The sequence below is a fragment of the Solea solea genome, chromosome 7 (genome assembly GCF_958295425.1).
Source record: "Solea solea chromosome 7, fSolSol10.1, whole genome shotgun sequence".
Lineage (NCBI taxonomy): Eukaryota > Metazoa > Chordata > Actinopteri > Pleuronectiformes > Soleidae > Solea > Solea solea.
Genome location: NC_081140.1, coordinates 12565379 through 12592991, shown reverse-complemented (window position 1 = coordinate 12592991; position 27613 = coordinate 12565379). Strand labels below are relative to the sequence as shown.

The 27613-nt window shown below is 38.8% G+C and overlaps 1 protein-coding gene across 1 annotated transcript; it reads right to left on the bottom strand.

Moving 5' to 3' along the window:
* Nucleotides 1–50: 50 nt before the first annotated feature.
* rasa2 (RAS p21 protein activator 2) lies at nt 51–26415 on the bottom strand. The gene is made up of 24 exons (XM_058634757.1): nt 26257–26415; nt 22523–22646; nt 18803–18906; nt 18609–18703; nt 16425–16501; nt 14504–14587; nt 14080–14152; nt 13883–13959; nt 13267–13368; nt 10862–11015; nt 10367–10515; nt 9817–9931; nt 9304–9378; nt 8999–9122; nt 8491–8597; nt 8303–8386; nt 8104–8181; nt 7582–7655; nt 7018–7124; nt 6207–6289; nt 5789–5997; nt 5467–5570; nt 4267–4447; nt 51–3595 (listed from the first exon to the last, which is right to left on the bottom strand). The coding sequence occupies exons 1-24, from the start codon at nt 26312–26314 to the stop codon at nt 3565–3567; spliced, it is 2469 nt and encodes an 822-aa protein (XP_058490740.1). The 5' UTR covers nt 26315–26415; the 3' UTR covers nt 51–3564.
* Nucleotides 26416–27613: the final 1198 nt, after the last annotated feature.

The window sequence follows — 27613 nt, the reverse complement described above, 5'->3', positions numbered from 1 at the left end:
GGTACATAAGTGTACTGTTGCTGTGGAAGGTGACGTGTGAGTCTTATCAATTCTACAGAATTATTGGCAAAGTGTTTATTGTAAAACGTTTCAAACGGACAGACACGACCATGGATGAAAAATAAAAACATTTTTTTTTATGTTCATAGAACAAAGACACGGTGACGCTGAAGCTGTGTGGAAATATTCAGAAGAAATGAGTTTGAACATCTGCTCCCCGTCAGTACGGCCTGCACAAATGAAAACCTTCAGACTGATTCCTTTACTCTGCTAATCTGAAGTTCAGTAGCAGAGGAAAAAACTTGTTTGCTTTGCAATTTAATAAAAATAAATGTATAAACTGTGCCCCGCCATTCGCCCAATGTCATCTGGGATCGGCTCCTGCTTCTCCCTGTGACCCTCATGTGGAGCATTAAGTGGCAGACAATGAATGAATGAATCTTGATAATCAATATAAACCCAAAGTAAAGTCAATTCTCCTTGACGGTGGTAAACCAAATCCTTAAGAAGCGGCAAAGCTAAAGCACGTCGACTGCTTCCAAACCACTGCATTCATCTTGTTGCGGCTGCAGTGGAGGTGATGATGCGGTGATGTATGAGAAGAACAGCCATTCAGGATGTTTGGACTCTCCATCCTCGTCTACCTTATTTACGTGTTGTTCACTGATGATTTACTTCATTTATTTAGTTCACCATGTCAAAGAAGTCATGGATGTGACTGCGTTTCAACTTAAAATGATGGAAATGTTGAGTGGAAATGAAGCAAACTTGGTGTCATCAGCTTTCCTGTGCAAAAACCTTCACGTTTGGTCAAATAACTTCATTATTTTTTTCCCCCTCAACCAATGGATTTCAAGTCTGTTCATAACCAGACATAGACTAATGACATAACATTTTAATAATATAATGGGAAATAAATCAAAAAAAAAATATCTCTTAGTAAAAGCAGATAAAAGCCTGATCCACGGACAAAGAGGAAACATCTTCTAATGACGATAAAACACAACCAGAGAGCATCGACTGCTAATTTAGTGGCTTCTTTAAAAACCAGGAGTGGACGTGTGTTCATGTGATCAGTTTGCAGTCAGATCCAAATTATGTATATATAGAGTGACTTTTTTCTACATGTGTATTTTGGCTGTGATTAGTCAGGTCACTCACTCGAGTGGCAGTGGGTCATCTCACACACACACACACACACACACGATTCACTTCACTGACTCTTTGTCGTTAAGCTACGATCACATACACACACGGAGAAAACACAAAAACACACAAGCGGCCAGTCTTACAAAAAACAAGGTACCGTACCAGTATAGCCACGCATCAAATCAGTGTTTAAAAAAAAAAGAAAAAAAAAAAGGTTTTCCTATAAAAATAGATTGTTAAATATACACGACATGCATGTTAGAAATATGTGACAGACCAAAGGCAAAAACAACTCACTTCTTCTTTAAGCCAAAAACAAAACAGTTAACCCTGTTATTAACATTCAAGGTTTGTTGTTAAAATAAATTCAAGCATCATTTGAAACTTTCAGCACTTCATTGTTCAAAATGGCAAATGATGGAAAAGATTACAGGAAAAAACAAAAACACGATTGAGTGGAAAAGATACATTTTTCTCCAGAAACAAATTGATTGTGTTGACTGTAAATCAGTAAAAACACTAAACAAAAACCCTGCAACCTTAAACTCTGAGGTTTTGGTTTTACCTTAATCATACTATGTTATCCTTTCCTTATCATATAATAAAATGAATAGTTCAAAAATCAACCAACAATTACTTTTTCGGACAGCTTTTACACTTTGCTGTACAGAGCAGATGTAAATGACTGTGAGGATATGAATCACTTAAACTGGGATTTACGACAAAGTATTAGGGCCAAACAACAAAGAAAACTAAATCTAATCTTCCAGAATAAACTCGTAGTATTACGGGAATAAAGTCGTAGTATTGCGAGAATAAACTCATAATCTTACGAGAATAAACTCGTAATATTAAAAAGTCGTAATATTACGAAAAAAAATTGTATTATAAGTCCTAATATTGCGACAATAAAGTTGTGACATCGCTACAATAAAGTTGTGACATTGAGACAATAAAGTCTTTACGGGAATAAAGTCAGGATTCTTTTTTTTTCTTTTCAGTTTGGTCCTAATAATAGTGATTGTTACACAGTGAACACATCTCTTTTTGTTTGACAACATAATTTAGTTTGACTGTTATGGCAGTGAAGTGCTTTGACTTACAGCTTTGGAAAAAAAAACATTAACAATAGTTGCAGCCACAAATTATGGATGTTTTAATAAATAAAAAAATTAATGTTTTTGTTGGCTGTTTGTGATTGTTTGGGGTTAATTTAGTGACAACGGCTCACTCGCTACACTCGTTATCGGACACTGTCGACATGTTGCGACGCTCTCGACGGGGCAGCACAGACCTGAAGTACAATGGAACTGGTATGATTCACGAGTCAAACACAACTATACACCACAGTCATGTGCTATCAGGATTCAAAACTGAGCGCATGCAATCCTTTTTGCCTAAATCACAAAAGTTCAGGATATGTTAGCGGAAAAAATGTACACATAAACTATATGTATGTGTATGTATCTATATTTATATCTATATATATATATATATAGATATATATATATATAGACATATATTTACACATACATATACACATATACATATTTAAAACATTTGTATTCAAAATACATACATTTTTTTTCAAGTCAAACCTATGAAATTGTCTTTGGTCAAGAAAAATATCTTAAAAACTACCATCAATGTTATTGTACAGGGAAAACAAAACAAAAAACCAAACGTACGTATTCGAGATCATGGAACTGATCAAAGTGAAGGAGATGATACCAAGTATCAAATAATAATCTTCCATTTGGAGTGTTCCAAATATTTTAAAGTGCTTCTGCATTAAACCCTCAGAATTTCATCTGAAAGAAACATCCATCAGAGTAAGGCAGATCGGTTTGTTTTTTTTATCCATATATACATTTGTTCGGAGGAGAAAAGGACACTAAGAGTGGAGACATTTTAAAAAAAAATGTACTCGGGCACAAGCGGAGGACGGCCCTCCACAAACGTGGTGATTATCAATCAACTCCGAATGCTAGAACACGGGGCAGAGTGTCCTCACAGCTGGTGATATAAAACTGGGTGAATAAAAAAAGAAATAGCAGCCTATTCACACTTATTCCAATGATGCCTTTTTTTTTTTTTTCATTCAGCTGGAGGCGTAAAAAGAGGACGTAAATCAAGAGGAGTCCCTTTTGTGAGAGGAGGAGGAGGAGGAGGAGGAGGAGGTGAACATGAGGAGAGATTCTGGAAAAACTCACAATCCACCAACATAATAGAGTCAGGATGTCTGGAGGTCAGGGTGTATCTTGTTGTTCTTCTCCTGGACATGCAGCAGCTGCTCTCACTGGGACAACTCCTGCGGCTCCTTTTGGGGACACCGGTGTTGTCTCTGCAGTGCTGTTTGCGACGTACTGACACCTGCTGGTGTGGCAGTCTCAAGACTACGACTGCTCGCCCTGGTTACGACGTTTTCCCAACTATCGGGTTGTCCCTAAACACGAGAGGAAAACAAAACGAGAGGGTTACGTTTCTGTGTGGAGGTGCAGCTATGACGGGGTGAGACAAGCAGTAACTTATGTGACCAGGTCCTTTGTGGCTCCCTGTTGTAGAATGCTCTTAGTGGCATTCCTTTAATGTGATCGATCATATTTTAACTGGGACTGTTGAATAAATTCTTCACATCTTCATAATTAATTACATGAATTTGCATAGAACAACAATCCTTAAGTCCATGTGAACAATGTAAAGCCACTTTTATCAGTGTGTATTGACCGGGAAAACAAATGAATGCAACGAAAGTTCTTGTATGAACTTGACTTTCAGATTCATTTGATTATTTCAAATCAAAAGAAGTGCAATAAAACACGAGGTAACATGACGTCTACTTCAGAGAGTTCAATGCAACAGCGTTAAACTTTGCAGGAGTTCAAGTATCGATGCCTTCTCGGTTCCATACAGGCTGGGTATTAAGGTTGGGCAGCTTCATTTCACTTCCTGACCATCATCTGCTGTATTTTTAACCACGGTTTCATTAGTATTCCAGTTACACACGGTGATCATCGGCTGTAACCACGTCACGCGCACACACATAAATTAAAAACACACAAAATGAAGACCACACACGCAAACAAACGTACACACATGTGACACATGCAGACTTACAGGCTGCCGTACTGTGCTGTGGTGTCGTTCCTGATGTTGTGCTGCCTCTGAAGTTCCTCCATGACGTTGCGGAGCTGTTTAAGTGTCTGAAATGTCTCTTTGGGTTCCTGAATGGTGAACTTGGAGTATTCCTCCTGCTCCCTCTGAGGGCCCTGGTACACCGCCATACTGGCACAGGCATCTGTGCAGAGGGATGTTGAACATGAGTCAATGAGTCAATATCAGTGAGTCAGACTCCTCTACTGGTACTAGGCAAGATAACCATCTGCTGGTGTTGGTGTGAAAGAGATAAAATGTGTCATAGGAGGGAAATGCTCTTGGGTGTTCCATGTGTTGGCTGCAGCTTTCTTATTTTAATCCACATAAAAAGATCACTATAGGGGGGACAAGGCAAGGTCAAATGGATATAAATGATACATTTCTTTGTTTAGTGAAAAGAAAAAAAATATGTGCAAAAGTTCTATGAAAGGCACATTTATAGTATAAATAAAAAGGGAGAAAATGTGAATATGCAATGTGGTTCAACACTAATTTAAACGCTGTTTTAGTGCGTTTTACACTAAGACTGATGGAGGGACGGCAGAAGCATGACAGGAATAATCCCCACTTCTCTAAGGTGGTGAGATACAGAAACTACTGTTGAAAGAGAACAGCTGGAATATGGAGGGAGTTGTCCATAAAGCTCTGCAGGAGTGGGATAGGTGTGGGGGAGTAGTGACACGAGCAGGGTTTCGGCAACAGAAGTTACACATGTGAGGCCAGCAGAAACTTAGCACTAACTTAACAGTCAAGTACTGATTAACATGTGCAAGCAGGGGAGGAGATGTCTAAGGGGAAATCCACAGGAAGGAAGGAAATACCTCCTGTGGTGATCGATTAAATTAGTTTTTAGCTCCCTTTACACCCAACACATGTGGTTTCTGTGATCTGATTGCAATCGGTGTACAGGTGTAAATACACCCAAAGACGGACTGTTATCTGTGTTGACAGCATCGATCTATCACTATCTGACCACAGAAAACACCAGGTGTGAAGGAGGCCTTTTAGTCATCCTGAGTCTCTGGCTGAATGTGCTCATTTACGGGTCATGAACTCGACATGTGATGTACAGCTCCATTAAATCCAATAATGCTCTTGGGAAGTTTTGACACCAAGTACAACCATCAAAGCCCACTGTGTGTGTTATGAGCAGGCACTGACCCTCCATGTGCTGGAGTTTGGTATCGTTTGAAGAGAGGAGGGAGAAAATTCTTTCGGTTTCCCGGTCACAGTCGATGTCAAGCTGCAGGTTGGCCAGCATGATGCTGAAACAGAAGACAAGCATAAGAGGATCTTCCCAGGAATGAACAGCGGACAACAAAATGTATGCACTCTTGTTTAAATTAAAGACACCAACACCACTGAGCCAGACCTTTGGTTTGGACTTTCTGTGAGCTCTGAACAGTGTTATACAGAACAGATGACTCTTTTCTCATCCTGCTGTTTGTGGTAATGATGAGAACAGTGGGGAGGAAAGACTCACATTGTGCACGGCTTGCAGCCCGGTGCATTGTTACTCTGGTTTTTGCAGCACTGCCAAGCTCCACCGCTGTAATTCGATGGGTGGAATGTAGCCAAACGCCCTTCGTTGCAGCGAGTGACCTGGCCCAGGACCTCCAGCCAGTCACTGGCCTCTATGCAGTTCCCTGCTTGCACGTACAGAGGTTTCTCAGAGTGAACCACCTGAAACATCTGACAGAAGAGAGAAACACTTTCAGAGGTTTATTTAAAAACACAATTTACCTGTCACACTTTTAAAGTCTAATGTGAAACATTCCAAAACATTAAGTTAAACTTGACTGATGAGTTATGTTGTCTCTCAATAGCAAATTCTAACAGCGGCTCATCATTTGTTGTTTTTAACTTGGGAACATGCACAAGGAAGCGACTGTTTGACTTACATTTTTGCGGTTAAAGGCACTTTCATCCAGTTTCTCCACCGCCTGGATATTTTTGACATTGATGATGCAGAGGGCCTCTTTTCCTGTAAAGTAGAAGTCTTTCATATTAAGTACAGTCAGATGTAAAATAACTCACATGGTGATTTGTTGCTGTTCAACAATGTCCGCCTTGTAAGATAAGGAAATATAAGGTGTATGTGAAGGTCTACACCTCTCAATATGGCGTTTAATAACAGTGTAAACTCTAAAGCGATTTACTTTTCTAAGTTTTTGATCCCTGAGAAAAAAAATCTCTCTGTTGCCCGTACACAAAAAACCCAATTGGCCTCAACTGTTGACAAACTGTTCACACAGATGTGATCACTGCCAAACAGCAGAAACAATACAATTTAAACAAACAAAAGAAAAACAAACTCTCGAGATTTGACCTTGATGTACTAATGGCACGGAAAATCAATTAACCCTCATTCATACAGAAAACCCATTAACCACACTCACTGTTCTGTTGAATATTACCAGATTTAGAAAGACAATAAACTGAGCCGTGATGGACTTTAAGTGGTTGGTCAGAGACAAATGCACCACTCGCAGACTGAGTCCTCTGGAGACCATTTAAGATTTCTCAGATTGATATTAATTATCTGTCTTGTTTTTTAACTATGCATATTAATTTTCCTTGTAATACTAGGCTTTTGTTATTCAGTATACACATACTTTATACCCAAAATAACATTAACATCTTAAACTAATAACACCTCCATGTTTTCTAGAGCCATTAGGTTAGTACGAATTGATAAAAAAATGGTCATACCTTTGTGTTTGTGGTAAGAGAGCTCCCTGTTGGTCACTCTGAGCCATCTCTTTTTGAAGTTTTTCTTTCCGAGGCGTTTCCTCCCCTGGGCACGTTTCTGCACTTCTCTATAAGGACACGCACAAGACTGAGACTCAAAACAAAAACCATGCTGAAGGAAAGCACATTAACATACCGTACATATATATATATATATAAAACCCTGTTTAATGTCAAACAGGTTTGACATTAAAATGCTCCAATAAATCTGTTGTTGAAAACATATATATATAATTTAGTTATGGTTCTACATTGAAAACAGAACATTTAATTTTCGAAGAGAAACAGTCCTAATGTCTCTACTGAACATAGACTGCTGTTACACCATAAACTGCTGATTTCCTCTCCTTAACTGCAATTTAAGTTAAGGAAGTTTAAGTTTAAGTTAAATTAATATTGCATTTCTGGTCTTTAATATTCTAATATTTATTTGTTTTCCTCTTCTCTAAAACCACATGAGTGCACCATCAACCAGAACAAAAGCTTTACCTGGCAATAAACCTGATCCTGATTCAAACCACTCACCCCTCCTTAAGAACCACTGCATCCTCCAGCCCACTGGACTCTTTGCTGACGTTGGAGGAGATCTCATCAAGAAACTGAAAATCAGAATTGAGTTATGTCAGTGCTAAAAATTAAAATCACAGTCAATGGCATTTAAGTTTATATTTTGTAGTTATGTGGAGGACAAGCTCGTCTCCATAGCCACATACCCTGGTGTTAAAGTGCTACTAGCTGTATGACTGGGAAGCTGGGGGAGGTTGGCTCAACAGCCAAAAAATATCGAGGCCCTATGTTGATGTGTGTCAAATCAAGAAGCAGTGAGGTATGCACATGATGACAGAAGGTGCATAAATCTAGGGCCACTAGGTGTCTGGAAGTCTCCTCTTTCAAACCATCTTGTTTTCCCTGGCCAGAATGTCTACATTCTCATCCTCAAAAGAGTGTCCCTTGTCTTTCAGATTTGTGTTTTGGGATTTTTTGACATTGTGGTCATTTTGTAACTTAATACTATACTTTACATACAGTTTAAATTCAAATACATACCTTTTTAACTCGTTCGATACATTTGTCCTCTTGGAATGATTTGAAGAAGTCATACATGTAGGTTTCTTTGAAACTAGACTGTAAATAGAAAATAATAAACAGGTTATGTTGTTAATTATTCACACACAAGTATATTCAGCATTATTCTTTCCTTCTCATCCTTTACGCTGTTACATACAGAGATTATTGTAAATCTTACTATTTTTTTTGACAAACTGCCCCAGCTGCCCAGCGTCTGGATGGTTTTTGAGATGAGAGTGAGTGTCCGAGAAATCTCAGGATCCTGAGATGGAAGGAAAAAAAACGACAAAGGATAAACCGTGAGTGAATTTGATCTAAATTCAATAAAGGGTCTGCTTCGAGGTTCGAGGGGGAAAATTCACTCACAGGATGATGGGAACGGAGTTGGAAGGAGTGTGGAGTGAGAACAGCGACGGCAAAGAACCGCAGGAACACGAAGCTGCTAACAGCCGAGTACTGAACATGTGGGTCAGCTGTGGAGAGGGGGGGGAGGGACAGAGAGAGAGAGAGAGCATGGAAGAAAGATATTTGCTTTGTTGTTCAACTCCAAAAAGGATTAACAAAAATCTACTGGAAGAAACTTAAATTTAGACTTGGCTCTGTCTTCTTGTTATCTAGTTATTCTTAAGTACTGCAGCAAATAGTACATTTAAACATAGACATAGAGAAAAATATTTAGAAATGAATCAATAAAGTCAATATAGTCAATAATTATGTCTGGTGATGGGAACCAACACCAACAACAAAACTACTGAACTGTCTCACAGTCTCAGAGGAACAGAAATGTTACAATGACACATTTTAGGTAGAAAGTAAACAACGATCCATCTGTTTAGTATCTACAGTGTCCTATTGCACAGATGCGAATCTTTACCTGGGAAATGTTTACAGGCCAAATGTCTCAGTGACCTAAAGACGTCACACATGAGTGGTGGGCAGCTTGAACTCGACTGGGTGATGGAGGAGAAGACTTTCTGGACATAAACCTGCAGGTTCTCCTGCAGAGTGAAAAGAACATTAGTACTAATCTGTGAATACAGACACTGATATACAAATAATATGTCTATTTATGTAACTTAACATCAGACATTATATTACACTATGTTTCACAAAGCTCAAAAACGAAATCATTTACAAGTATGATGTGTGGACAGGAGAGCATGAGACATATACATTTACCTTATTGACCTCTACGTTGTCCCCTTCCTTTAATTTAACAGGGTCTATCTCACATGTTTTGTTGGATTCACAAATCTGTATGAGATTAAAAGGACAGAAAAAATAACAAATAGTGAGGGATAAATTAGCATAAACAATTTTGGATTTCAAAGATGAGCAATAATGTAGGTGTTTGAAAAAAAACTGCCTCATCTCCACTTTAATGTTCATTCACTTTTTCAAGAAATATCAAAGAACTCTCAAAAAGTTATAAAAACAACCAACAGATGCAGTGAGCCCAGTAGACTTCAAATGTACAAAATACGCATTGTTAAAAAAGCTGTTTTGAAAAAGGTTGATGGTTCCTGTAAAAACTCCACATGTGCTAATTACATCTGCACATCTGCTCGCTCACAGTGGAAATGCAGCTGTTAAACTGGAGTTTTCTATCTTGACCTCATTGACTCATGTCCTTTCTGGCATCTGGATGTGTGTGTGTGTGTGAGTGTGTGTGTGTGTCCTTATTACTCATACCTCATCTATTACAGGCTTTAGAGTAACTGCCAGGTAATTCTTTCCCACAATCTTCATCATGTCATCAATGCAGCGCGTCGCCAGTGAGTTGCCACGGAATATAGTGTTAGCCTCCCTGTGTGGACACAGAAATTCCGCATGCATCATGCAGGCATAATCCTGACTGCAGTTCTTTTAAAAGGGTCATTTCACAGGTCTTTCTTCAAAGTAAAATGAACATGCTTTAATCAAATCCAATTTTATTTGTGAGGCCCAAATTCTTACAATCGCAAGCTTACAATCAATCACAAGCCCTTACAAGCTGTACATGAAGTGACATCCTTAGATCTGTTGTTCAGGTAAGGAACAACTCGTGAAAAAAAAGCTTTTAATGGGGGAAAAAAATGGTAGAAACCTAAGGAAAAGCCATAAAAAAAGGTATTTCTTCCTTCTAACACAGAAAAACGTGCAACAGATGTTTTGTACTGGCTTCACACCTTTGGCATCTTTGTAAGACATTTCCATCCATTTTATTTTACAAGTTTATTGGACAGAATGTGAGAGTACTCACTGAGTTATGTCCAGCTCCAGTGCTGCCACAGCAGAGACAAAAGGCACAAATCGATTGTGGTGGAGCAGCAGTCGAACCATGGGCAGCACTGCCTCGTAGCGCTCTCTGTAGATGTCCCCCAGGATGTGTGCTGCTGATGCTGAGATGGGCTGAAGGAGAACAAACACACCAGATACAGAGAGAGGGGTTATGTTTTAAAGATCATAATGTGCAATCATAATCCTTTCCATGATTATATATTTGAAACCGAGACAATGAAATTAAACATAGTTCCAAGACAGATCATTAAACCTATGTGCTCTACAAAGAGTTTATATATAACATACAGATACATCTTTCGGCTTCTCCCTTTTAGGGATCACCACCATGGATCATCTGCCTCCATTTCACCACGTACTGTTCACTAGATTCTGATACTGTGTGACACTAGAAAATGTACAATTGTGTACACTGTTTCCAAGGACTAACCTCTACCTTTGGATTGAATTGCTTTACCTTCACATCTGGGGATTGGAGCAGCAGGTTGCAGAGTGGTGTGTAGCAAGCAGATGGCAGCACAGTGTCTTCGATGTAAGTCAGCTTCAGACGCAAGGAACCTAAATCATCAGACTTCGATTTGCTGCCGTTTCCTTTAGGCTGGAGGAGATACCTGTTAGACACCACAGAGAGACAGACTGCCGTGAGGAAACAACACTACATTGCTATGATTAACCCAGTCGCCCCCGCTATGAAAGAATCAAAGGTCAGCTGTTCATTGAGTAAAACAAAGAAGCGAGTGTGTAGTGTGTCAGTCACGTTTGTAGACTTGAGCTCACCTCCAGACAACTCAACAGGAGGTGACTTCCTGCTGTCTGTGCAGTTCTGGATATTAATTAAAACAAATAAAGGCATATAGGCCAAGTGTGGAAGCAAAGAACTAGAACCCATAGATGAGGAAAGATTTCTGGATATGAAATTGGGTTTTATACATTAGTGTACATAATTAATTATTTATGTACAATATATTATTAGGGATTACATGAATATACCTGGAGGTTTAGGCAATGCATGATTCACCAAGATGACAAAAACTGCTAAAACTCCCAGTAAAAAGTACTGTCACTGAAACCAAAAATCACACAAACTGGTCACTGTTTCCAGCTGTTGGAACAATTCAGGTGGACTAGATAAATCAAAGTAATTGTCAAATAAACTAAATTAACAAGGATTGTGCTCATTTAGAGCGCATGCACTTCTCTCTATAAGCCAACAGATGGAGCAAAACACAAAAAGATAAAAATGAGTTGAGTTGAACTGGGGGCTTGAAAAGCTGCAGCTATGTAACATAGCATGGTCCACGAGTTGCTTGATCTTTAAATCAAGGTTGAAATGTGCACAGATCTTTCTTTAAAAGCCTCTCACGTGTGATCAGCTGTGCTGATTTGATGAAGCCAAGTGGTTTTCATGTGGAGATGGGAGATTTCCAGCATAAACACAAGGCATGACATACTGCCACCATGCAAAACGCCACCCACACACTCGGCTCACGTCCCTCATGTACCAACAGATCGCTATCTGGCATAATCCCAAATCACGTAGACTGACGCAGAGCAAGGAAACACCCACATAAGGGAAAACAAAAACATTAGAAATGTAGGTATATTATCAAATAACCTTCTGTTGGCAAAGAAAAGTTAACAGCGCAAGTTGTTATAACGATTAAAAAAAAAACAGGGAGACTCTAGTGTAAGTGGAGCCACCTGACTTCCAGTTCAGACCTGAATGTGACGTCAGCCATGACGCCAGCATGACAGTTTCTGACTGGTTTTGTTTAATGACAACAAACCTAATACATTTTTTAAAGAAACTGATTCTTATCAAGGATACAATGATAAAGACGAAGGACATACTGTACTTCCATCAGTGTATCGTCTTTACAAAGACGAGGGAGACAAGTTTAAAAAAAAAAATCAAAAGAAAATGATATTTTTGATACGTGCTTTAAACAGTAAAGCATTTGAACTCTGCCTTCATGAACAAGACTCTGTGTCACTGTAAGAAGTCTGGTGAGCTTATTGAATCAGGCGGATATGAAATGAGATCTGGAGTTAATAAGGAGTCATCTTTATGGTTTTTTAATTAGATTTATTATATAATAGTGGACAAATACCCTGGCCTCAACCACTGAATGTTGCAGTGTGTTGCATGTGAGCGTTTTGACCTGACTTGGGATTGGGAAAGAAGTGGTCTGAGCTTTGTAGCCAATTGCATGAGTGTGACAAGAGACATGATAATTAAATTTCTTTGGTGTCAAGATGTGCTGTTTTATTTGTTCAAAGACAAATGATGGAGTTTTTTTTTTATTTGTAAATGTTTTTACATCATGTTATTTATCTTGCTTGGTTGTTAAAGCACTTAAAACCATAGTCTATATTTTTTAAATGTAAACAAATGTCTGTCAAACCACTGTAAAATGAGTTCACACAATGCTGGATTTAGCATATCAGCTCCGTACAACTCTTCTTTTACTTCTCAGTATAGCTGTGTTAACATCTTGTTGAGGCAACACTAACATTGCTCTCTGGAAACTGGTTAGCGTACGACTGAAAACACAAAGAAGTGCCCATGAAATGTTTTAGAAGTGAATTCTACTGCGTAAAAATGTGGTTGTTCAGCAGTTTGATGGGATAAATGTTTCACTGTGCTGCTGCTGTATACATACAAATGCTCCCTCAGTCACTTCTTTTTAGTATCGCTTGACAGAGCCCGATCAACATAAAGCCCAAAGAGAGGCAGAAAAATACCATAACAACAATAAAATTCTCCAAAATAAATGCACTGCAGCTTTACATAAACATTATTACAGTTTTATGAACATTATACATGTTCATAAAAAAAGTTTTCATCTGTGTTGTCCTTACCAGGCTTTGTGGATGTGGTCTTTCTGCAGGACCTTGACAGGGACACGTGTTGCACCCAGAAACACATCCTGAGCCAGATTCTCATTGTTCCACAAATCAACTCTGCAAAGGTGGAGGATGAGAACTGAAACAAGGCTTTTTATCTGTGAATATAAGGCAGTACACTAAATCAAACTACATGTAAGACACAGCGTTTGTTGTCGTCGCTGTGGGTGAGTGAGTGTGTGTGGGTCCAGCACAAACCAAAATCCAATATGACACAAGAGACAAAATGGCCCTACTAAGGGGTGCTTACCTCTGCTTCGTGCGTAAAAACCTATACAATACCCGTGTTATGACACCACCTCAAATCCAAACCTCAAAACCATGCATGAGTGTTTACCTTTGACTCTGTCTAGTCTTACCCAGTGAGCTATGAGTCCACTGTGATGGAAGCCCCACATATCCTTAACCAGAAACCAAGGCTCTCTATCAGTAGTCAGAACACACCAGATCCAAATTCACTTTTTTGTCCTCAAGTTGTTAAGAAATTATTTTACTGCTGTCAAGACTAGTGTGGGAGAGAGAGACAAATAGAGTGAGAGAGGGAGAAAAAAACCAAAAACAATACACTCACTTGATCTCAAGTTTTTCAATGTCTTCCTCCTCCACTTGGAAATGAGACTTTTTAGAATAGCTGCTGGGTCGTGTGACCTAAGGATGAACATGTCATTGTTCAATTACAGGTTTCTTGCACAAATACTGTTTTTTTTTTTTGCTTGTGTTTTTTGGGTAATCTGTAACCGTAAATGCTTAATTGTAAAAACAAATTACCTCAAAAGAGAAGATCTCTTCAAACTGAGGGTTGCTGGTTTTCTTCTTTACCTTTGTTTTCTTTTGGTCAGACCTTGAGTAAAAGAAAATAAGTCTGTTTTTATTTCTCTGCAATTATATTTTTTTAAATTCTGCACTGAAAGACACAGTAAAACATATACACTTTTGACCCAATTTTGATTATGAAGCTTCAATTCATTTAGCATATTTCTACTGAATATTAAAAGTAAAATTAAAAGTGCTTTCACTTTTTTGCCTTTAAATTGTTTAGTATTGTGTTTTAGTATAAAACAGTACATTGTATAACATATAAAGGAAACTGGTAGGAGTCTCTGTTTATAGTCCACAAAACGGAAGAGTCACCATGCCATCAACTTCACGAAAAGCCAAAGTCATTATCTGTGTGTGGCAGCAGCAGAGTTACCTGGCAGGTCCGACGAGAGATACGGTGGCATAGGGGTCACAATTCTGCCCACTGATCAAAGGCAGCTCCTGGCACTCGATTATTCTGGAGGAAGCAACAAACTCAAGATATGAATACAATCACTCAAGAGGAAGATAACATTTTAAACTCTGATCATCCTCAACAAAATGGTTAATATTTCAAAAATGAATTGTCTATTGAAGTTACTCAGACACGTTTTTGCTGTTAACCCTCAATGGTTTATATTATTATTATTATTATTATTTGAGGACATTCATGAATAATAAGGAAAAGGGTAAATTCTGTTCAATATTGATTTTATTCTGGTAATTTTTTTGGTTTATGACTATGAATGATGATTGTAAAAGACTATTTTACAATGTGGTATTAGTTCCCCAGGTCTTAACCTATCGTACATTTACACTGTCACCAATATAAAATGGAGCAATATATCAATCCCATAGTGTTAGTGTTCATTTAGAAGCAGTGTCTACTCTGCCCCTATGTTTGGCTCTTGTCACACAGGTATCGCTGCTGTTTCAGGTGAAAACAAACATACACTGTCGGCACTCTAAACAGGATGTGGCTGCTAAGCACGGGTCACCAGGGATTAAGAATGAATTCAGACCCTCACTAAGTGAGGCCAGAGGGAGAAGTCATGCAGAGCGAATGTCAGGATGTTTGTGTATAATCTTCCATGGTGCCATGACAATATTCCCTATGGTCTCGCCTGTGCATCTCATCATCTTTAACTCAGTCTTGTCTCACTCTCCTCTTATCATCTCTGGTGACTAATCACACTGCAGGCAGGCGACCTGCAAGCGCAGGTGACTGTAAGTGAGTGTATGTGGTGAGAGCTGACAGTTACATTGTAAGTTTAAAAAAAACAAAAAAGCCAGAGTGATACTGTGAATGACGGTAGCAGAAAACCACAGCGGTTGCAGAGTTAGAAGCGCACGCAATCTGCTCTGATGCGTTGCTTCCTCCTCATTAACCCGCTGTTCAACTTTGAATGAGGGGTGTAAAGCATGACATGTAAACAACATGGGGCCTGACATACAAGCACATAATATACCGTGTATGTGTGCGCCCACATGCTCCACCTGATCCTTCAATGAGGGCTTTCTTTTGATGCTTCTGTGTGGTAACTTTTTACACTTGTGGGACATAAACATGATCACTCACAGGAAAGGCGGGGTTACACCCGAGACAGGTCGCCAGTCAATCACACAGCCAACACATAGAAACAACCATTCACCCTCACACTTACACCTACAGTCAATTTAGAGTGTCAAATTAAAGAAAGAAAGAAAGAAAGAACATGCAAACTCCATGCAGAAATGTGCTCATTAAAGAAATAACAGTCCACTCAGACCTAAGATTGCCAAGTGATCTTATCAATGACGATTGCTGACGATCTGCTCTATTAAGGAGAGCCGTTTCAGTACACATTTTAATCTCATGCCTGTTATAATTGAGCAAATGTATAATGTTGAAAATAATGTCACTGGCTGTGCTTGTGTCAACTCAGAGCTGAAGGCAGAGCTCATGAGCCATTAATGTTATTATTGCCTCTTAAACGTAGTACAATATGCATTTTTGATTTCTTGGGGAATAATATTGACCTCTATATTGTGTATATCTTTATTGTGTACTTTCAGGTTCAGTCAGGTTCTATAGCTGGTTAACAGAGTAATGTAGTCTACTCTTTCAGGATGTGTATGTGCATGTAAGACACATCACACACTCACACTGTATAGGATACCTGGTCCTCATAATATGTAAAAACAAAGCAAATATAAAGCAAAAAGCATCACATCACTGGTTTAAATTTCAACCTTAATTCAAATTCCCTTCAAAGTCTAACACTGCATGAGACATTCGGCTAAATCGGATGGCACTTGTTACTCTTGTTACTCACCGAACTACTAAGTGCTGACCTACTGAGCCGTTCTCTGTGATCACTTCATTCAATCGCATCTCAAGGTGAACCTTACCCTGTTGAAAGAGAGGAGAGGAGAGGAGAGGAGAGGAGAGGAGAGGAGAGGAGAGCAGTTACAAATTATTATAATAAGTCATGAGATCTCAGTCTTACAACAGGCTACATGTCAGAAGTTTCATGCTGAATACCAAATTAATGTGAGTTGAAAAACAAGATGAAAGTGTAGGCTATGGTGCGTGTGTTTGTGAGAAAAGGACTACATGCCAAATCCCTCAGCCCACCGAATCACTGCTCGTAATATTTATTCTACAAACAACATGTGCGCAATTCTTCAACTGCACAGAAATGCAATGGAAGTGTTTTTACTCTGGTCCTGGACCTGTTGGTCCACATCATGTTGTTTCAGGTTAATGGAGGTAACATGTGTAACGAGAGCCAAAACAACTGTGAATTTTGTCATCATGCAAAAGGATCTTTATGGGGTCGGATGTGGTGAAGGCTGCCGGTCTTGCCTTCGGAAATGTCAGAATGAGAGAGACAGATACAGAGCAAGAGAGTAAGCAACAGAGAGAGGCTAAACAAAACACCCACACACTTGAACACTGTCTCTGCAATTCAGCACTTGGCAGAGATGGCCGAGTAGTTTTCTGTCTGATGCAAGATAGGCTTTTAAGCCAAAAGTAATATTACATACTTTGCAAGGATTTTAATTAGCCAATATATCAACAAATTAACACTCATGCCACAAATCCCTACTCTCCCCTTTTTAATATGGGTAAAAACAATATGCATTTTGTGTCTAACAATTGGTTTTCTTTGGTAACTTGAGTGAGTTCACAGGAATAAGAGTCAACACTCCTCAAAACAGCCTCTGTTTGATTTGACAATGTTGCCAGAAAGACTTTGCAATAACACCTCCATCACTAACTAATGTAACTTTGCAGCCGAGAGTGTCTACTTGAGAGTGAATCAGTTGAACATACCCAGAATAGTCTGGCGTGGGATAATAGCAACAACAGTCAATAGATTAGCTATAGCAGCACAGAAGTGGCAGTGCTGTACTTTCACCCAGCCCAGTCGAACGTGATCAATTACAACAATCCCTATCCTAATTCTATCCCTGTGTGATAAGAATTACAACTGCCCTAAAGAAACTATCAATCAAACGTAGACAGCACATGGAAACAGACAGTGCACCAAAAACACCTCATAAGTCAAGACTGTGCAGTTCCCACAGACTTGGGATACTGAGTGAGGAATACAGCAGCACACTGTTTTAACCAGCTGCAACCGTTTTTACAGAGAGACCTTTGTCCTAATTTAAATAGCAAATTTGTCTATCAAATAGATCATATGCTCGGTGGCTGTCATTGTCGATCCTGCAAACCCTTCCGAGCATTGATTTCATTTCATCAGAACATTCTATATTGAGTTTTGATCAGGTGACACACCGGTAGTGCAGAATGACGACTCAAGACGAGTCGCTCATTGAAGCAGCGTGCAGTATGATTAACATAAAGTATGTTTGTTATTTTGTGTGGTCCTTTGCATATAATTTATTTGTTTTTTGAGTCTGTACTGTATATAAATATTTTACTCTGCTTTTGAGTTTGAGATTTGTATTAAATTTATACTGCCATTAGCTTTTATGAAGATTGTGTTTTTTTTCTTCTTTTCTTTCTCTCATAATGTGATTGTGTGTTTATCACATTGGTTCTCATGACGGTGGATTTGAGATAAATTACAGTGACTGAAGCCCTACAGTGTCGTTAATTTACTAGAGGGAGTAATATGCAGTTTTGGAATGACATCAAGTGTCAAAAATGTTTAAAACCTTGTGGCTTGTATTTCATGCTTGTGTGTTAACACATTTGCACTGACAACAGTGACAACGCCATGAACAGTTCGGTTGTCAAACTGTAAAAAAAAAAAAAAAAATGACATCTTGGAAATTGATCTCGTATGTTTTTGTAAATTGTCATTTTGCAATTTAATTCCATTTCCTATGTTGTGGGTGTTGCCTGAGCCTGTGGTAAGTGGTGAAGACTCATTACTGAACTTCGGTGCAATTTAACAAAACAAAAGATTCGCTGTAAATCAAAGAGCCAATTTAAATTCAAATATTTGTAACTTATAATTAAAATAAAATATACAATTAATTACCTGGACTTCTGAGTTAGGATTTACAGGCTGAAGGCTAAACCAATTCTCCTTCCCACTGTATTTACACAGGTCATCTTTCCGGATTGATACCTTGCCTAATAAAACAAAAGAACAAACAAACACACACATTAAACTACAAGTCATCCATTTAGAGTCAAATATGCATGTGTTAGTGCCTTATTTATGAAACTTACCAACAGGTAGGTCCCTTTGAAAAACGCTCTTGGCATAAATATAGAAGGACAAACACTGAAATGGACGTGGGATCTCAAAGTAGAAGTCTTCTCCATAGAAAGGGCTGTAAATAAAGGTAGGAGTTAAAGTAAGAAAACAATGTTACATCTTATTTGGGGAAAAGGAAGTGTCTTAAATGTATTTATTTAATCTATTTTCATTATTTGATCAACTGGTTGGCTAATTATTGCAAGTACGAGAAATGTTATCTGATTTAACAGTACTTCACCTCTTTAAAAAAAACAAAAAACATGTTCATTTTGTGTTGTATTGAGAACAAAATTCTTATTCACACATCAGCATCTTCTGCAGTTATCTAGCAGGGCTGCAGTGTTTTATGTCTGTATGCAGCAGGAGGTGTGTGTGTTTGACCCAGTTCTATACTGTGAAATCATATGATTATGGCTAAATGAAGTTCCTCGTGTAACAATGGTGTGATTACAATGACACAAGGTTGTTTTAACAACCCAGGTGTATGTAAATCTTATGTAGCGCTCCGACCTTAACACCGCAACATCATCATATTTGAGCAAAAGTATCATAAACCCAGGCTTAATTATGTTAATGTGCTGGGGAATAAACTGCCTGAGCAGAAGGTGGACATCGCAGGGTGCCCTCATGACTCATCATGGCTGAGGGAAGTGATCATGCCACGCCGTAGCTTTAAATCTGTCACTTTTACCCTCCAAACAAACACAATATAGCTCCATGACATTTCTTGTTCCCCTTTATGTTTAACAGTGAACACAAAATCATAAGGAAACCGAAATAAAAAGTAAACAAACAAATGAAAAAGTGGTGTGGTGAGGGACATTATTAAATACTTGTGTGGACAATGAAAGACAAAAATCTTTGTTTTAAATGAATACTGAGAAGTGCCAGATCATACAAGGAAAAAAACATCTACAGGGACTTTACACTTATGAGCTCAAACATGACACATTGAAGCAAGACAAATATAAGCTAGGCTCCATCCATGAGTGATAATAAACAACCTTTCTCGCTATCCCAACTACGACTTTGCTGCACTGTGAGGGGTGAGTGGCTATCCCAGCATGATGTGTATGAATATATAGCCACATTATATACAGTCTTTTACTTATTTAAAACATTATCACAATGTATACACGTTTCACACGAGCAATGGAAATACATAAGGATTATAATGTTGTGATAATAATCACTAATAATATTACTATATCACAAGATGTAGATTGATTTTCATATTGTTTTTTATTCCAACAGTTTTTCACAATAATAATTTAGCCCAAACTAAAATTGTGAGCTACATGCAGGCACAATACACTGTTGCACTAGTCTCTCGTAGTTTACAGAGACATAAAATCAATCAATTAATTAATTAACCATGTCTACAGCACAAACAACTTCTCAAGACATTTGGAAACAAAAGCTGAGACTTTTCCATAACCTTTTAATTCTTCTTTTCTAAGGGAACTAAAATAATCCGGTTTCCTCCCATAGTCCAAAACACACAGGTTAATTGAACACTCTAAACTGCCCATAGGTGTGAATTTGAGAATGGTTGTTCGTCTTTGTGTGTTGGCCCTGCAATGGACTGGCGACGTGTCTAGGATGTACCCTGCCTTTTGCCCTGTGTCAGCTGGGATTGGCTCCAGTGACCTTATTTGGAACATAAAGTGGTAGACAATGGATGGATAACATATGTAAACAGATCATTAACTAACACACACTAAACAAAATGTGCAACAGTACTATATAACTAAGCTTCGAGTGTGGCAGTGGCCCGACTGCCCACTGAGAGCTGGCAGAAACACAGAGGACCCAAGCATCTGTGCCACACAGTCCTGCCAATAACTACCTCACAACCAGGACCACAAGCAGGACAGCTTGAACTGACATAGCTGATTGTAGGTTAAGCACTACCTCGATGCAGGTGCTGCCTACAGATGGACCACCTGTCCCAAACAGACTGAGCAGTATTCAGAGAGTTGTACTGGATTAACAGTTCAAATAAAACCACAATCCCTGACTTTTAAATGAAGTCATCTTAACCGATGCAAGTAAACAAAGTTTGGTACACCAAATAAATGGGTCACACAATTTCTTGGTATGTACATGCACTACTGAAATAAGAAAAAACATTTGGAGTTATGTGTCATGTGCCTAATAATTACTTCACAAATCAATTTAATCCATGTGTCAAAACTGATTTAGGACATAGCAACTACAAAAACAATCACTCACTACCACAACCTGGTCTTTCAGCCTCACCCCTCTACAATGTATGCATCTTGGGTGGTGAAAATATCTTTTGTGACACTTCTGCACGAAGTTTGGCCAACACATCCAGCGTTACACCCACACATACTCCTCAACATTACAATGAATTACGCACTTGTAGCCTGCCAAATGTGTACACATCCCAACAAACACATAATATACTATCTTCCCTTCTGTTCTCAGTATCTAAATATTGTGAGAACACCAGGTAGAACCACTTGACCAAATCTGTTTGTATTTGCCTGCTTTATTCTAGGGATAAGGTACAATTAGAGCTTCAATACAGCCTGTAAGCCATTTCATACACAGATAAACTTCAGGCCAAATTTGAATGATTAGTGAGATGGGATAAACAGAGGCTAAGGTAGCCGAGAATGACTCGTTGGTGAGCTAATCATTCAAAACGGGGGAGAGCGTGGGAGGACACACTTCCTCAGAGACTGCAAATCTTTTTGAACAGCACCGAAAATGGGGCGGGGGGGCTGTTGTGAAATACCTAGTTTACAGAGAGATGTGCAATGATGTCGATAGAAATCGAAATGTTTCCTGAATGCCCAACTCCCACACCTTTTTCTCAGCCACTTGTGAGCTTCTAACTATTTGTAAAATGGCTCATTTCAGTCAGATTCACTTCCATATTTCCTGACTCAAACACTACCACACTCTCACACACACAGAGCTATGAACAAAGTACTGACAGTTTAGAAGATATGTTATTTCTCACATGATGAGCCAATGGTTAAAATAGTCAAGAGTTTACCATTACTTGTTTCACAGGATATATTTTCAAATTATCAGCTTCATTCATGAAAAACTACTGAGGCTAACTGCTATGTTACAAAGTCTCTTAACTTAATACTAGATTCAAAAGAAATCCTTGATCAAAAGCAATTATCTTAGAAATTGATGCATGTGACGAATGTGCTGGTATTCAACCATCTTTAATGTGAGATTACAAATACTACAATTTGAATGAATCCAATTGAGAAGGAAATGAAACAAATGTGATACTGAATCTGAAACCGCTACCTATATAAATACAATAATATTTGGATTTCAGATGACAGTTATTTGTCAATATCATTCAAAGACATGATATGAAAAACACAACTGTAACGATTTTTACTGCAGAGGACGACACGTTAGTAATTTTAAACTTCCTGCAACTATTTTGTGAGTTTTCTAAATACTAATATTCTACAATTTTTAACAAAGTTATGGAAAGTACAAGTAACATGTAGAGCAAGTTAAATCAAGGCTACATATGCAATATTCTACTGTAATGTGAACAATATTAAACATCTGTAGATGAACAGCTGTAAAACTACAACTGCACCTGTGCTTAAGGCAAATGGAAAAGCAACAGTAAGAGTTAATTGGTTAATGGATGTTAAAGGTTGTGGTGTTTTCCTGCTCACCTGACACTTTTGTCAAACACCTTGGTGCGAAACACCTCCTCCTGATCCAGACTTATGGTGCAAAATGTACAGAGATCCCTTTGTCGATTAGGACCCGAGACTGAGCCCAGGTTTTTAGCTTCACCTGAGAAAACAAAAGAAGGATGCCGTTATGATCTTGACTGGCATCAGAACAAGTTTTTCCTGAATTAAAAGGAAAAACATATAATTATCAGTGCTTTGCGAAAACATTTTCATCTCCATTGGATGTACAGTATCAGACACTGACACATAAATGGCAGCCCTACCCATCCAATAGCATTTGTCTCGCTCTATGTATCCTTCCAGTATAGTTGTGAATATAAACTCTATGTTAGAGAATGAGTATAGAGCAGTGAATATATCGAATATATCAATCTGCTTCTAAGTTTCAGATCTTGAAATTTTACTCACAGCAATCCTAAAATTAAAACAAACCTGAAATTAGATCAATGAGTTCCTAATTTTAATCGAAGAAAAAGATCTATAAGGAAAAGTTCCTATTAACGTCCCTGAAGTTAATCTTAATCAATAAAAACACACGTGATTGTAATAATGCACTTCTAAAATATGCTTTTCTTTTTAACATCCTCATGTTCACATGGGTTCTCTGGCTCTTGCCAGTTGCAAGGGCAGGCTGCTGAGCGGATGTAGCTGAAGTAGACAAGGCTTATATGTGGTTAAAAACATGAAACACTGACTTCCTCAGCATAACCAACAGTGCAGCGCTGATTCACAAATGACAAACACCTTTGTCAACACCCTTCCACTGCATCGCAGGAAGACCCAGATTACATGGCTTGAGTGTTTGTGCAACACACGCATAAATATGCACTAAATTGTGCAATTTCCTATATTATCTGTGCAATAACCAACTTATGTATAATAACTCAAATCACAACCATCTCATCCATTCAATACTGTATAGAGTGTATATCTCTACTGTATATATTGTACATATTGACATTTTATATTAGACTCCATTTGTTTACTTAGCTTTACGTTTACTCTTGTTCATTTCTTTTATTATTCTTATATATTTCTATCCCTGTTTCATGTTCTTTGAATAGTAGCAGCTGTAACACAAGAATTTCCACTCGGGGATCAATAAAGTATTCTGATTCTGATTCTGATTCTGATAAATCAAAGCCACAAGTGGCACTTAAATGTTGCACTATCAATAACTTCACAATGAGCCAGAATTAGACTGGTGGATTACAGGCAGCAGTCTAAATTGATCCATTCGCTTTGAATAGTTACCCTATGCACTGTTGGGAGCCTAATTAAGAAAAGTCAACAGTGAGCCCTGCTCTCTAACAGGCTAATCTTAGCAATGGCCAGTAAAAACCGCTCAGTTGTTACTAAGCTTGGATCAGGATGACCTGGTGGGAGTAGGGCACAGACGAACACAGACTTTAGGTACAGTATACACTGACTAAACCGACATCTCTTCAACAGAAGCATGACCCCCCCCCCCGTGAAATACATGTGACCCAAAGTTCAGAGTGTATGTAGTGATTGATGCATCTCTTCACTAATGACTGATGATCGTTGATTTTATTCTGATAGGGACACAAACAAGTGCACATTTACAAGTGTGTACACTTCCAAACAAAGCTGTAAGAATAGAGCTTCACAAAGTGTCACCACCACTGATGTAGGCCAGAGGAAAAAGGACATAGTGTGAACGGGGAAGAATGGAGTTTCGTAAGACTGCAAAGTGAGTTACATGCCATCACACTTCCTCTATTTTGTTCTGCAAACCATTTTCTCATTAATTCATAGTAGTGAAACTGACATTTGTCCTCCTGATGTGTGCTTGCCTTTCACACTAGTTAACCTATTTCCATTGGTTACATTAAGCAGTAGTGTCGGTTTTCTCAAAACACATTTCACATGTAAAACAACTTTTATCAATGATATCAATAATACAGTCTATTCTGCTTTGACACCAGCCTATACTAAACTGGACTTTGCCTGGAGTTTGACCACATTGAACTTTACCTTCGGTTTAAGTTGAAGCACAGCTAAACTAAGTGAGAATAATCAAATCTGCTGCCTTAGATGTAACATTTTGTTATTCATTGACTCACTGGTTATTATGAGAAGCAGCGTGATGTGTGCAATTTGCATTTAAATGTTTTAGCAATGGTTGAACTTGAAAACTGACATACAAATACTGGACCTGGAGTTATGTGGATCAGCTCTGCCTTTAAATGTTGATGAGGAAACTAAGGTGTTTCACTCATGTGACTATATATTATACAATAATAACTACACTGGGTGAATTAGCTAGAAATATTTGATGCTGCAGGCAATACAACTAACTGATAATTAATTAATGTAGTGGCAAATAATAATGCACTGTAAGTTTTATATTTCTTTAGTACATAATCCACATGCAGGTCAGACTCACAGCACTGACACTGTGTTGACACAGGAGTTAAACCACTGTGGCAATGATTGGCACTACTAAATCATGGCATTTCAGTATAAGGTGTCTTGTTTTCAGTGTCTAAAATTATGTGAACACAATTTAAATCAACTTTCTTTTTTAAAAAGCCCTATTTTATTAAGATTAAGATACCCTTCGGGGTCAGTGCACTATACCTTACTAAAAAATTAGTCCAAGGGGAAAAAAACGTAAACGTAAACGTAAGTAAGAAAACTACAACAAGAAAATGGTCATGAGTAACCGCCCCCCCTGACTCAAGACTTTATCCAAATTATGAAAGAATTGTACATCATGGTGAAACCAAAGTCGTAGTTAAGTTAATTCCAGTCATGTTGGACTAAGCGGGTACAACAGATTACTGACATCAAACATGGATTCTTCATTTAATAAATTAAGTTATAAAGTCAGCATATTGTCCTACTCTTTATCTGTTTTAATGTTATCTGCTTTAGTGAACCCTCATCCCCATAGTAAAACACCTTTATCATTTTAATGATTTATTACCATAGTCATTGGATGGTAATACATGAATGAAATGACTCTGGGCTCTACAGGTTGTCCTAACTCGAGTAGGTTACTTTACTTTTCTATTATTATTTCTAGTTTCTTGTAATTATTATACATAGACCTATTTTTTAGGTAGTATACAGATATTCTTGTTTTTGCCCCAATTACATTTTGTTTAAACAAATTCTGAGAAATATAAAGCATGGAATTACCCTTGAATGTCTTTCAATAAAATCAAATTTCAAATACAAGTCTTCGTACAATTATTTGCGTTATGTTTATTGTTATTATCCAGCATGAGGTGAGTAACCTGACTGTGAGATGCCTGCAGTGAACAGAAGTGGCTGGCAGCAGCTAGCCTGGCTGCTGTGCCACCAGCGTAAACTTAGCTTAACTGGGCAGCTCTGGTCTACACACAAACTCTGGGTGGAATAAAAACCTTGCCATTTTAAAATGCCCATAAAACATCCGGTGTGGTCCAACAGCTTATCTAGAGGCCGTGGGCTGCCGCTCGATGAATGAAATCATTCACAACAAGCCGCTTGCTAACGTGCTATGCTAACTTGGCATTAGAGCGACCAGCAAAACTGGATGTCTCTGCCTCCCTCCACACTACCGTTGACTGCCGCTCGCACGCCGCGCCCCTCCGGCTGCCTTCCCCATGTCGCCGCTCCGTGGTTCTAGTGCGACCTCTCCCATCCACCTCCCCGCTGCGAATGACGACAATTACTGGCTCGCCAACGTGTCAACTTACATATTTTCCCCCGCAGGCTCTGTAAAATCCGAATCCTGGCGTCGTCCTCTTCCGCCATGGTCAGAGCTGACTGTTGTCGCTGCTTTCAGCACTGGGTTATCATCATATCCGTTTATGAATGCAGGCAGATCGGAGGAAAGACTGCCCCACTGCCGCGTCACGTCACCGCTCGCGCGCTCGCTCTCTCTCTCTCTCTCTCTCTCTCTCTCTCACTCACTCACTCACACACACACACACACACACATACATACCAATACATGGACCAAACGTCAGGCTCTATCTGAGGTCGAGCGCTTCCCCTCAGCTGCTGCTTCAGCCTGGAGATGGACGGAGCTTTTCTAAGGAATGAAGGTGTCCTTATACTTTTGTTAATTACGCAACAGCCCTAATACAACACCCATTTATCTGGTTTACTACTCAGGGGCACATCTAGAAATGTTGGGCCCCATGAAACAATATAACACACATAAGCTGCAAGATATCAATTTCCAACTTGAACAAGTCAGAGTTTAAGTATTTGTAGACTGGCTCTACCTTAAAGCCATGTTTCCATTCAGTGGAACATTATGTTTTTTGTGTTTCCATTAGGAAAATATTACTATTAGGAAAATAGTACCAAAATATTGGGGTATCGCTATAAGCTAGACCCATGACAGATTGGGCGACAGAAAAGGGGTGGAGTGGCTCAGTGGTTAAGATCGGTACCCTGTGTGCGAAAAACATCATGGTCGCAATGGTGGCAGGTTCGACTCCACCCCTGGCTGATTGTACTCAATTCCATTGTAAGTCGATTTGGATAAAAGCGTCTGCTAAATGACATGTAATGTAATGTAAAAGCGACCGGTGTTGACGTCAAACAGCCACAAACCGAGCAGAAAACAAAGCTGCATGTTCTCCGTTGTTGGCGCACTGGTACAATGTCACACTACGCATCTCGCTGACATGGCCAATGGGCACAGCTCTCGTTCGAAACGCAAGCCTGACGGAGGGCTTTACCATACCATACTGTATCGAACCGAACTGTATGAACTGTAGGCTCCTACACTCAATCCTACCTTTCCCAAGCACGTCAGGGAATTACAATGGCCTTCACATGCCAGTGAGGATGTTGGAGCAGTAGAAAAGATGGCAGCCTCTGTAAAGCAAGACCCTTGCCTAAAGCTTATTCCAATGGTAAAAAATTATTTTTTTATTTTTAAGAGGTTATACACAATTATACTTATGGGTGTATGTTCAATCATTGCCAATTAACCCTCCTAAATATTACACACTGGACCTTTAATTACCTCATAGCTACTTTGCCTAATGCCTAAATAGTTTGTTAACATTCTCTCTCATATCTGAAAGTCTGGTTAAT